This window comes from Mustela lutreola, chromosome 7 (genome assembly GCF_030435805.1).
Source record: "Mustela lutreola isolate mMusLut2 chromosome 7, mMusLut2.pri, whole genome shotgun sequence".
Lineage (NCBI taxonomy): Eukaryota > Metazoa > Chordata > Mammalia > Carnivora > Mustelidae > Mustela > Mustela lutreola.
The window spans coordinates 100,289,563-100,303,395 of record NC_081296.1 but is presented as its reverse complement, the minus strand read 5'-3'; the positions used below and the strand labels follow the sequence as shown (position 1 = coordinate 100,303,395).

Sequence of the window (13,833 nt, the reverse complement as noted above, 5' to 3'; positions counted from 1 at the left end):
TGAGCCAGGAGCTGATGTGGGGCTCAATCCCAGGACCCCAGGATCAGGACCCAAGCCAAAGGCAGACACTTTGCAGACTGAACCATCCAGGCATCCCTCCCTTCATTATTTCATTCAGTGATCACTCTCCAATTCTTTGTTGACTTCTGGGTTTATCAATCCTTGATAACAGAGTCTTAGAATTCTGAGTGCTCAATATCATTAAGTTACTAAAATGGAGGAAATCTTTAAGGCTTGGGACTCTGTTTATAACGAGTTTTTTTTTTTTTTATAATTCTCACATTAAAAGTAGTGATTATATCTACTGTGTTTTTTATTTTTTAAAAAGATTTTATGGGGCACCTGGGTGGCTCAGTGAGTTAAGCCTCTGTCTTTGGCTCAGGTCATGGTCCCAGGGTCCTGGGATCGAGCCCCACATGGGGCTCTCTGCTCAGCAGGGAGCCTGCTTCTCCCTCTCTCTCTGCCTACTTGTGATCTCTCTCTATGGCAAATAAATAAATAAAATCTTAAAAAAATAAAATAAAATAAAATAAAATAAAAGATTTTATTTACTTATTTCAGAGAGAGAAAGAGAGCATAAGAGGGAGAGGGAGAAGCAGACTCCCCACTGAGCAGGGAGCCTGATGCAGGGATCAATCCCAGGACCGTGGATCATGACCTGAGGCAAAGGCAGAGGCTTAACCAACTGAGCCACTCACATGCTCCTTTACTGTACTTTTTCAATGCAAAATCATAGTATATACATTTTTAAAAAAAGGATAATTAAACTTGTACATAAAAATAATGGTCTTCTACCTTTGAAATTTAAAATTTACCTTCCATATACTCAACAATTAATGCAAATTTAGTAGGCACATTTGCAATGACACAAGGACAGGGGTCAAAATTAATAAAACTTGGAATCTATAACCATTCTTTCAATGATGCACGTCATTAAGGGTTAAAGCAAAATTTAATGATGATTTAAGATATACAACCAAGGTCAAAAGTGTATAAATCAGGTGCTGACAAACTATTCGAGAGGTCTGTTTTTGTTTGACCTGAGCTAAGAACGTATTTTACATTCTTAAAGAATTAAAAAAAAAAAAACAAAAAAAACAAAAACAAAAAAACCCCAAAGAATATGCCACTATCTGTCTGTAGCTTACAAAGCCAAAAACATTCACTTTTTGGTCCTTAATTTCAGACCTAAACTATAGAAACCTAATAAAATGCACTTGGAAGAACAGATAAAGCATGTATGTAACTATGAATATATGTTACAGTACCTACAAACAGAAAAAGTAACAAAGTCTTCACTTTCCATTCAGCTTAGCTTCAAATTGTAAAACCCCTTTTATTCCTCAGCAGTCATGGAGTAATACAAAGAATCACAATTTAAAATGAAGCCATATACATCAGAAAACTGGTAAGTGACACAACAAATGAAAAAGAATGAGGATAGTTCACAACTGTAATAAAGTGATCATCGAGTAAACAAGGCACAGAATTATAGATGTTTAGAACAAGGCAGAACTTTAAAAATCACCTAGTCCAGCCCTCATAGTTTAGAGATGGGAACACTGAGACCCAGAGCCGGCAAGTGTCTTGCCCAAGATCACATGGCTAATTTCCTCTAAAGGTAGAACTATAACCCAGGTCTATAGTTAGGTCAATAGAGATAGGTCAATATTATATCAAGTATACCAAGTGAAAGCGATAGGCCAATATTATATATATATATTTTATTTTAAGATATTTGGAAGGTGGAAAAATAGGACACCTCTCACACATCTACAGAAATAAATTTTTTATTTTTATAACATTCCTTTTCTTTTTATGATGCATACAGTACTTATAGCCCAAGAATTCTGAGAAAAGCTATAGAAGACCTGGCACTATTTTTGAGAATTACACAACTGGGCAGCAAAATAACACCTTTATAAATGTTGGGACATATAGAAATAAAATTTAGTGTTTGCACACAAAAATAGGGAAGTTACATTCAACACGTTTTCTTTAATGTGCATTTAGAATGTTTTAAGTGTTTTCTAAAACTTTGGTTATCATGCTTCATTAAAACTTGTTGAATTTCAAATTATGTAAATGATTTAACCCAAATGGTAGGCAAATATATCACATTAACACAGCAGCAAAAGCAAGCTAATACTGCACAATCATATTAGCAGACTGATTTCAGAAATACATGTTTTTCACAAATAGCACACATAAGTTAATTTGTTATAACATAGTTCAATGACTTTTCTTTCATTTTATAAAATAAGGCTGAGTAATGAGACATAGCAGAACATGATTACATAATAAAAAGTATATTTTTAATTACAAATCTAATTGTACATATAGGGCAATGAATTGTGGTTTCTATAGAATAGTGCAAATGAGCAGGACCTTCCTCAAAAATAATATACTTGGATTCATTCCATGTACCTCAGATTTTATGAATATTAGGTTATATTAATCATTTTAGGTTTTTGTGAGATGAGTGCAAGTGGCAGGGTTCAGATAGGGCAGACGTGTACTCATTGGCTGCAAATACAAATAGCCATTGACTTAATTTACCAGATGAGAAGTGCAGGCACTGAAATTGTTACTTTAAAAAAGTTCCATTTGTCATCATGTAAACAATTTTCTTCATCATACTATATTTCATCAAAGATTCATAATTCATGTCATATTGTCATATCGAGCAATTCTTCTAAACTCTTTTTGATATGTGGTGGTTGAGATGCAGCCTGATTTAACAGATTCTGACCCATTTGTGCAAAAAGTGCTTTTGATAACTTAGCTGTGGCTGTTCGTATATTTCCTCCAGCTCCAGGCAAAGAGCCACTATTTGTCATGTTCCCTAAGAGATGCCATAAAACAACCAATACTTTCTGTTCTGTGGCATGGGGCTTCCTTTGATAAAGTTCCATAACAATATCTGAAACATAAAAATCAGTAAATAGTGAGGTTTTCAAAAAAAATAAATTCAAGTTTAGCTAATTAAAAAGCATACAAAATATACTAAGCTTTTCCCCTATGCCATTTGTCCTATGCCAGGCTTTTATTTATTTATTTGTTTGTTTTTTAACAAAGTATTTTATTTTTATTTTTTTAATTTTAAAAAATTTTCTTAAAAGGTTTTATCTATTTATTTATTTGACAGACAGAGATCACAAGTAGGCAGAGACGCAAGCAGAGAGAGGAGGGGAAGCAGGTTCCCTGCCGAGCCAAGAGCCTGATGCAGGGCTCCATCCCAGGACCCTGGAATCATGACCTGAGCTGGAGGCAGAGGCTTTAACCCACTGAGCCACCCAGGTGCCCCAAATGTCAGGATTTTAAAGAAAAGTAAGGTCAGAAACTTTCCTCCCAAAGAATCTTAAAGTATTAGAATTCCATATATGACAACTTAGTTCAGGTAAAAGGAGTAAACATAGGAATTAAACCCAAAATTCATCTCAATGTTTTCCAAATGTAGTTAAATAAAAACATACATTTTAAAATCACTGACCTTTTATCAAATACGTAATTCAAAATAATTTTCCAACTGCACCAAATTGACTTTAATGTCTTTTTATTTTTTTCCTCTATTATTTCTACTGACAGGAAGACTAAATACTTACTGGATAAAAAAAGGATAAAATTCTTAAAGAAAATTTTGGGGGATAAAAGTCTTAAAAGGTTCTCATAGGGATGATTATGCGATTTATTTCTACATTGTGCGTAACGATATTGAATTTGGTAGTTAACCCCAAATTAAATTGAAATGCCTATCAGTTTACCCTAAGGTAATAAAATATTTCTTTAGAGTGTTCATTTTTTTTAAGGATTTTATTTATTTATTTGACAGAGATCACAAGTAGGCAGAGAGAGAGAGGGGGAAGCAGGCTCCCTGCCGAGCAGAGTGCCCAATGCCAGGGCTCGAGTCTAGGACCCTGAGACTATGACCTGAGCCAAAGGCAGAGGCTTAACCCACTGAGCCACCCAGGTACCCCTAAAATATTTCTTTAGAAATAGAAATTTAAAAATACTTACCAGCAAGCTTTTCAGTCATATCTTGTTTTGCTTTTCCATTTAAAAACTGAGCTTTTGTGCAAAATGGCTGTAGAAGTAAGTAATTGTCTAAAGAAAAACAATATTAAAGACATATAAATAATTATGGGATTTTATTTTCCAGTACATAGAACTGAAAGGAAAATATTTTCATGCAAATGAATGCAAATGTGTTAAAAAGATTTTTTTAAATCTATGTAATCACTTAACATTATCTATAAAACCTTAATAGGATAATAGTCTTATAGCAAATAAGAAATAAAAATACCAAATATTAAAAGAGCTATCATATGGTATAAAAAGCAAAAGAATTGCCCATCTCCCAGGCATCTTATTCCAAAAAATAAAATACAGATTTATCAAAAACAAACAAAGAACAGAAAATAAAAATTGTTGGTTTTTTTTTTTTAAAGATTTTATTTATTTATTTGACAGAGAGAGATCACAAGTAGGCAGAGAGGCAGGCAGAGAGAGAGAGAGAGAGAGGAGGAAGCAGGCTCCCTGCTGAGCAGAGAGCCCGATGCGGGACTCGATCCCAGGACCGTGAGATCATGACCTGAGCCGAAGGCAGCGGCCCAACCCACTGAGCCACCCAGGCACCCAAAATTGTTGGGTTTTTTTGCATTTTTTTGATTTTTTTCAAAGTTTTAATTCTATAATAATTATAGATTCACAGGATGTTACAAAGGTCCTATGTACCTTTCACTAAAAGTTATACCTTGAATAATTATAGTATACATCAAAATACAGAATCTGACATTTATACATATGCATAGTTCTAATCTGCATCATTCACCTAATTGTTGATTTTTGGAGGTGTTTTTTTTATTTTTTATTTTTTATTTATTTTTTTTTTAAAGATTTTATTTATTTATTTGACAGAGAGAAATCACAAGTAGATGGAGAGGCAGGCAGAGAAAGAGAGAGAGGGAAGCAGGCTCCCTGCTAAGCAGGGAGCCCGATGTGGGACTCGATCTCAGGACTCTGAGATCATGACCTGAGCCGAAGGCAGCGGCTTAACCCACTGAGCCACCCAGGCGCCCAGGAGGTGTTTTTTTTTTTATAAGCTCTACACCCAATGTGGGGCTTGAACTCATGACCCTGAGATCAAAAGTTACGCACTCTATTGACTAAGCCAGCCAGGTGCCCCTACCTGTGTACAATTCTATGTCATTTTATCATATGTGTAGATTTTTAATGATCACTGCAATTAACATATAGAACTATTCTCTCACCACAAAGATCCCCCTAGTCTCATCTAGCTCCTCCTCCCTAGCTGCCCCTAAATGCTGATAACCACTAACCTGTTTTCCATCTCCATAAATTTTATCATTTTTAGAGGGTTATACATATGGAATCCTATAGCATGTAACCTTTTGGGACTGTCTTCTTTCACTGAGCATTGTGTTGTGTGTATGCATAATACTATTTTATTACTAAGTAGTATTCTACCGTATGAATGTTATCACAAATTTTTTCACTATTAACCCAGTAAATTACATTTAGGTTATCTGCAGTTTTTGGCTATTGCAAATAAAGCAGTTATAAACAACAGTATACAGGTTTTTAGATGGAAATGAGTTTTCATTTCTCTGGAATAAATGCCTAACGATGGATGGGTTATATGATAAGCATGGTTTAGTTTTTCTAAGAAATTGCCAAACTATTTTCTTTTTTTTTTTTTTTAAAGATTTTATTTATTTATTTGACAGAGAGAGATCACAAGTAGGCAGAGAGGCAGGCAGAGAGAGAGAGGAAGGGAAGCAGGCTCTCCGCTGAGCAGAGAGCCCGATGCGGGACTCAATCCCAGGACCCTGAGATCATGACCTGAGCCGAAGGCAGCAGCTTAACCCATTGAGCCACCCAGGCACCCGCCAAACTATTTTCTACAGTGGCTACACCATTTTATTAACATTTTCACCAGCAAAGTAGCAAAGATTCAGTTTCTCTGAAATCTTGTTGTCATTCTTTTACATCTTAGCTGTCCTAATACTTGCTATAAACTGAATGCTTGTTTCTTCCAAAATTCATATGTTGAAACCCAATCCCCATTGTTATGACATTTGAAGGTGAGGCCTTTGGAAGGTGATCAGGTCATGAAGGTAGAGCCATTATGAATGGGATTAGTGCTCTCTTACAAAAGATGCCCCAGAAAACTCCTCTGCCCCTTCTATCATGTGGCAACACAAACAGAAGATGGGGCCATCTAGGAACCAGAAAGTGGGCTCTCACCAGACACCAAATCTGTTGACACCTCAACCTTGAACTTTCTGGCCTCCAGAGAAATAAATGTTTTCATGCCAACCAGTCTGTAGTAGTTTGTTGTAGCAGCCCCTACAGACTAACATATTTGTATAGTGATCATGGTCTTAACTTGAATTATTACATTTCCATAATGACTAGGGATGTTGAACAGCTTTTCATGTGTTTATCTGCCATCCATATATTCTCTTCAGTGAAATGTTTCTCCTTTGTCCATTTTCTAACTGAACTGTTTAATGTTTAATGTTCAGGTTTTTGTTTTTTTTTTAAATTTATTTGACAGACAGAGATCACAAGTAGGTAGAGAGGCAGGCAGAGAGAGAGAGGAGGAAGCAGGCTCCCTGCTGAGCAGAGAGCCCGATGTGGGGCTCGATCCCAGGACCCTGAGATCATGACCTGAGTTAAAGGCAGAGGCTTTAACCCACTAAGCCACCCAGGTGCCCCTAATGTTCAGTTTTGAGAGTTCTTTATATACTCTGAGTTCTTCCTCATATATGTGGTTTGCAAATGCTTTCTTCCAATCTGTAGTATGTCTCTTTATGTACTCAACAGAGTCTTTTGAGGAGCAAATGTTTTTAATTTTGATGAAGTCTAACTTATTGACTTTTATGAACCATGCTTTTAGTGTCATGATAACAATTCTTCACCAAGCCCTCAGGTCCTAAGGATTTCTACTTACGTTATCCTTAAAAGTTTTACAGTTAAGTTTTACATTTATTTATTTATTTATTTATTTAAAAAATATTTTATTTATTTATTTGACAGACAGAGATCACAAGTAGGCAGAGAGAGAGGAAGAACCAGGCTCCCTGCTAAGCAGAGAGCCCGATTCGGGGCTTGATCCCAGGACCCTGAGACCATGACCTGAGCCGAAGGCAGAGGCTTTAAACCACTGAGCCACCCAGGCGCCCCTAAGTTTTACATTTAAATCTAAGATCCATTTTAAGTTAATTTTGCATCAGATGTGAGAATGAGGTAGAAAAAAAGAACTGAAAAGTAAAAAATAAGGGAAGATAAAGTCAATTGAATGGGATAGTATTTAATCTCTAAAAATAATTTAAAATACTACTGAGAATATCACATTAAATGACAAATATTGGGGCATCTGGGTGGCTCAGTGGGTTGAGCCGCTGCCTTCGGCTCAGGTCATGATCTCAGGGTCCTGGGATCGAGTCCCGCATCAGGCTCTCTGCTCACTCTCTGCCTACCTCTCTGTCTACTTGTGATCTCTCTCTGTCGAATAAATAAATAAAATCTTTAAAAAAATTTAAAAAAATTAAAAAAAAATAAATGACAATTATTGACTATGATTTCATTATTTAAAAAAAAAACAAACACAATGTGTAGAATCAGAACGTACAAAAGTAAAGCCAAAATAATTTGAGTGCCAAAGTAAAGATTTCTTACCTACGTGCTGACTCAGTGCCTGAACAACATTTGTGGCAGCAGCATAAATGCCTGGATTCTTAGAATTCAGATTGTTATCTACTATTGCTGGAATTAGCATGTTGATTATAGGCGATAAGTTGTCTCTAAGCAAAGGAATCATTTTGTGCATTGTTTCCAGAGCCACCAGATTTACTTTACTATTAGAATCATGAAGTCGAGATTTAAAAGCATCAAAGATCTGAAAGTAAATTAGTGAATTATTTAAAGTAAAATAATATAGCTATTTAAATTCTTTTTGGCATTCTGTAGTATTTTTCCTATTAATAATATTGTTTAAAAACATACACACAACATTTTATTTAATCTGAACTTAGATAATAGGAATTTTATAAAAACTTCGATGTTAAATCTAAGTCTCAAAATTTCTTAGAGCAAAAAGACAAATCCTCAAAGATCACCCAAAAGACATACTAATAAATTAAGGTTGAGAAATCCAGCTTACTAAGAAGATGACTGGCTTACTGTAAATGGGATAAAGATGCTCTTTTTTGGAAGGTACAAGTTAGCTTAGGTAACTCTAAGAACTCAAGAAAAGTTTCTATTTTTATCATTACTGATAACGGAATTAGACATGTAAGTTTTACTGTAGAGATCTGATTTAGTTTCAGTTTGTCTTATGAAAATTTTATATGCAATTTCAGAGTTAAATTTTTATTATTACCTCTTAACCCGGTTATTCCTTACTCTTTAGAATTCTTAACTTTCATAAGCTTAATATACAGTAAGGGAATGATAAATCTTTAGTCACATCAGGTGAGTGAAGAGCTATTCAGTGAGGTTAAGATATATATATATATATATCTGTGAGGCCAATACACACACACACACACACACACATACACATACACACATATACACACACATACATACACATCTCTCATATAAAAACTATGAAAGTTAATACATATACATACAATTTTTCATGTAAGAATAGTCTTCCCAAGACATTTATTTTTATTCAAAATTAAGTGACAGCACTACTGGAATTAAGGGTAGTTATGGTATATTGGCCAAGTTTAATGCCCATAAATACAAATTTAAAATGGAATTTAGTAATTAACTTAACTCTGAAGAAGCATAAATCATCTATGCTCAATTTGTTACAATCTCTTTTTCTATTGCTTGTTATCTTCCTAAGGGTTGGTGTGTAAATTAGTATATACAAGATTTGTAATCTACATATAAAAATTTTAATATCTATTCTTAAGTAGCATCAGAGCTCTTAAATGCCCCAGTTCTTAAAATATTTATTGATTTGCTGAACATATATTCACTGAATGTCAGGTTCCACAGGCTCTGAGAATACAGAGCTTCAGAGAAGTTACCAAAAATCAAAGAAGTTACCAAAATACCAAAGAAGTTACTGAATTCTGGGAGAACTCAGACAAATAAGCAGCTATTTTTCTATTTTTTCCAAATTATTTTGTTCTCGAATGCTTTTAACAGAGCACAATCTAAGCAATCCATACTTTTCACTAAGTTTAACATTTTAAAATAATATATGTAAGGTGTAAGATTTAGGGTAATTTCTTATACTAATGAGCTGTTAGCTACATATTGAATATGAAAATTAATTTTGACAGTTCATTACCTTCACAATGTTTCCAACAACAAGCTCTTGATTGTTTTCAGTATCTGATAAAAGCTGCTTAATCCCATTAATGCGATCACGGAAGTCTTTTGCATTTAATAAACTGGTTATGACTTTAATGTATTCAGCACTTTCTAAGGAATTACGGGGAATTGATTTTCTGGTGATGTCACGAATTTCAGTTACTTCTCTAAAGTCAAAGAAAGGTAAATTTAATTTCATTATTAATTTCCTATAAGAAACACAAACATAATAAATAGTTCTTATTACACATTTATTTTTCAAAAATTCTCAAAGTGATCGCCATAATACCTACGTAGGCACGGGGTGGGGGGTGGTGGTGCCTAAAATCTCCCCTGAGAGGGGCGCCTGGGTGGCTCCGTGGGTTAAAGCCTCTGTCTTCACCTCAGGTCATGATCCCAGAGTCCTGGGATGGAGCCCTGGATTGTGCTCTCTGCTCAACAGGGAGCCTGCTTCCCTTCCTCTCTCTCTCTTTCTCTGCCTGCCTCTCTGCCTACTTGTGATCTCTATCAAATAAATAAATAAAATCTTTTTTAAAAAATTAAAATCTCCCCTGAGATTGTTGATTTGCTTGGAGGACTCACAGGATTTAGCACATAGTTTTACTCAGAGCTAAGATTTATTACATAAGTAGACAAAGCAAAATCAGCAAAGGGAAAACGTGCAGGTGTCAAAGTATTGTCAAAACTAGATACAAGCTTCCAAGAGTCCTTTCCCAGTTCACACAGGACAGTTTCTTTTTTTTTTAAGATTTTATTTCACAGAGAGAGACATAGAGAGAGAAGGAACATAAGCAGTGGGAGTGGGAGAGAGAGAAGCAGGCTTCCCTCTGAGCAGGGAGCCCAATGAAGGGCTGTATCCCAGGACCCTGGGATGACACCCAACAGCAGCCACCCAGTTGCCCTAACACAGTAACAAATTTAATTACTCCAGTAACAATTCATGACAACACATGTGAAATGTTGTCTACCAATGAACCTTATTAGAGACTCAATGCTCAGGCTTAATTTTTTTTAAAGATTTTATTTATTTATTTGACAGACAGAGATCACAAGTAGGCAGAGAGGCAGGCAGAGAGAGAGAGAGGAGGAAGCAAGCTCCCTGCTGAGCAGAGCTCGATTCCAGAACCCTGGGATCATGAGCCAAAGGCAGAGGCTTTAACCCACTGAGCCACCCAGGTGCCCCTATTTTTTTTTTTTAATATTTTATTTATTCATTTGAGAGAGAGAGAGAGCAGGCAGTAGGGAGAGGGAGAGAGACTCTGAAACAGATTCCACACTGAGTGCAGAGCCTTACATTGGGCTCGATCCACAATCATAAGATCCTGACCTGAGACAGAAGCAAGAGTCAGACACTTAACCAACTGAGCCACCCAAGCACCCCTCAATGCTCAGGGTTTTTACTGGGAGTTGGCATGATTTGTCCTCTGCCTAGGATATGCTAAACTTCTAGGCTGCCAGAAGGAAAGCAGGTCTTTAGCATAAACCACATTGTTTGCCCAAACAATTGTGGTACAGTAAACTACTCTTATCAGTTAAGGAACAGTGGTAATCTTCCTTAAATCCTAGTTCCCAGATGCCAACCAAGGGCTCATCTTGTCAGTTTGACTTCTGAAAAACAGAATTCTCAGATCTGCTGTATTAACTCAAAATATCCATGTGAATTTGCATGAGAAAACTAGAATCTTGACACTAGCAGGACTTACTATTTCAATGGCTTACTATTACTAGCATCTTCTTTTTTAATGCTATAAAGGGGTGATGCAATGTAGCAGATGAATGATCCCTTTGAAACTAAGGTGTCATGCAAATTAACAGATTTTTTTTTTTAAGATTTTCATTTATGTATTTGAGAGAGAGAGACAGAGAACACAAGCAGAAGGGAGAGGCAGAGGGAGAGGGAGAAGTAGGTTCCCTGCTGAGCAGGGAACCCCGCGTGGGGCTCGATCCCAAGACCTTGATATCATGACCTGAGCCAAAGGCACATGCTTAACCATGCACCACCAAATTGACAGGTCATAAGGACAATAGTATGTGTTGCCAGTTACCATCTCTCTAATTACCAGTATTAAAAATGGCACTGAGGTTGTCTTAAGAGCACTGATTAAAGAATTACTCAGAATCATCCTAAAAGCAGATATAGAATGGTGAGCTAGAACACAGATCTTAATTAGATGTATTTATTCATTATTTTTAATTTGCTTAAATAAATTGATCTGAGGTTAATTTGTGAAATGATTAATTCTATACAATGGGAAAAATAGAAGATTAAATTTATATTTAAACTGAGAAGTGTATGATACATAAAAGGTGAATAAATGAAAAGAGTAAAAAGAATACCTCAAGAAACCACCTAATTACTGCAACTTGTGTTTAAAGATGGCTTTTCTGTTATTTAAACAAAATGGATTTAATAGCTAAGTAACAATGAATATACCTTAGGGTGTATGACAGAAAATAGACATACACACCACATATACACACACACCCCTCAATCAATCAGTTCAAAAGAAGGTAGGACAAAAGGGTCATTTTAGACAAAAAGACACCTGCAGATTGAAAGTAAGGGGACAGAGAAACATTTATAATGCCAATGGACATCAAAAGAAAGCTGGAGTAGCAGTACTTAGGTCAAACAAGCTAGATTTTCAACTGAAGACTGTAACAAGAGATGAAGAAGGGCACTGTATCATAATGAAGGGATCTATCCAAAAAGATCTAACAACTATAAATATTTATGCCCCACACATAGGGAGTACCCAAATATATAAAACAATAACAAATATAAAGGAACTCATTGATAATAATACAATAATAGTAGGAGACTTTAACATCCCACTTACAACAATGAATAAATCACCTAAACAGAAAATAAACAAGGAAACAATGGCTTTGAATGCCACACTGGGCCAGAATGACTTAACACATATATTCAGAACATTTCATCCTAAAGCAGGATATACATTTAAGTACACATGGGACATTCTCCAAAATAGATCACATACTTGGTCATAAATCAGGCCCAAACAAGTATAAGTAGATTTAGATCATACCATGCATATTTTCCTACCATAGTCACCCAAAAGAAAAAATTTTTGGAAAGAGCACAAATACATGGAGATTAAACAACATGCTACTAAACAATGAATGGGTCACCAGGAAATCAAAGAAGAAATAAGAAAAATACATGCAAACAAAAGAAAATGAAAATACAATGGTCCAAAACCGTCTGGATGCAGCAAAAGAGGTCATAAGGAGGAAGTATATAGGCCTTCCTCAAGAAGCAAGAAGAATCTCAAATAAACAATCTAATCTTATACATAAAGGAGCCACAAAAAGAACAACAAAGCCTAAAGCTAGCAGAAGGCAAATAATAAAGATTAGAGCAGAAATAAATGACATAGAAACTAAAAAGGGAACAACAGAACTTATCAATGAAAGGTGGCAGTGGTTCTCAGAAAAAAATTAGTAAAATTGATAAACCCCTAGCCAGACTTATCAAAAAAAAAGGATCCAAATAAATAAAATCATGAATGAAAGAGGATAGATCACAACCAACACCAAAGAAATACAAAATGCTATTTTTAAAAAATACATTTTATTTATTTGAGAGAGAGAGAGAGTGCAAGCATAAGCAGGGTGGAAGGGTAGAGGGAGAGGGAGAAGCAGATTCCCCACTGAACAGAGCCAATGCGGGGCTCAATCCCAGGACCCTGAGATCATGACCTGAGCTAAAGGCAGAGGCTTAGCCCACTGAGCCATCAGAAACACAAACAATTAAAAGAGAATATTATATGCCAACAATTTAAGCAATCTATAAGAAATGGACGCATTCCTAGAAACATTTAAACTACCAAAACTGACACAGGAAGAAATAGAAAATTTGAACAGACCCATAACCAGCAAGGAAATTGGATCAGTAATCAAAAATCCCTCAAGATACAAAAGTTCTGAGCCAAATGGCTTCCCAAGGGAATTCTACTGAACATTTAAAGAAGATTGAATACCTATTCTTCTCAAACTGTTTCATAAAATAGAAAAGGAAGGAAAACTTCCAAATTCATTATGAGACCAGCATTATCTTGATTCCAAAACCAGACAAAATCTCCAGTAAAATAAGAGAACTATATGTCAATATTTCTCATGAACACGGATGTGAAATTTTTCAACAAAATACTAGCAAATTGAAACCAACAGTACATTAAAAGAATCATTCACCATGATCAAGTGGGATTTATTCCTAGGCTGCAAGGATGATTCAATATTCACAAATCAATCAACATGATATTAATAAAATAAAGGATAAAAACCATATGAACCTTTCAATAGATGCAGAAAAGGCATTTGACAAAGTACAGCATCCATTTATGATAAAAACCCTCAAGAAAGTAGGCTTATAGGAAGGTACCTCGTCATAACAAAGGCCATACATGAAGAACCCACAGCTAAAATTATCCTCAAGGGGATGAGAGCTTT

At 35.5% G+C, this 13,833-nt stretch overlaps 1 protein-coding gene across 3 annotated transcripts in view; it reads right to left on the bottom strand.

The window, feature by feature from the left end:
- Positions 1-1,316: 1,316 nt before the first annotated feature.
- Positions 1,317-13,833, bottom strand: part of TOGARAM1 (TOG array regulator of axonemal microtubules 1) — an 80,565-nt gene continuing 68,048 nt past the window's right edge. For 2 of the 3 annotated variants that reach the window (XM_059181995.1, XM_059181994.1), the window contains 4 exons: positions 9,338-9,527; positions 7,705-7,924; positions 4,018-4,104; positions 1,317-2,923 (listed from right to left, as the gene is read on the bottom strand). In XM_059181995.1, the coding sequence (XP_059037978.1) occupies positions 2,670-2,923; positions 4,018-4,104; positions 7,705-7,924; positions 9,338-9,527 (751 nt within the window). In that variant the 3' untranslated portion in view covers positions 1,317-2,669. Of the gene's footprint in view, positions 2,924-4,017; positions 4,105-7,704; positions 7,925-9,337; positions 9,528-13,833 lie in introns of those variants that run through there. The other variant, XM_059181996.1, reaches the window with a different exon arrangement.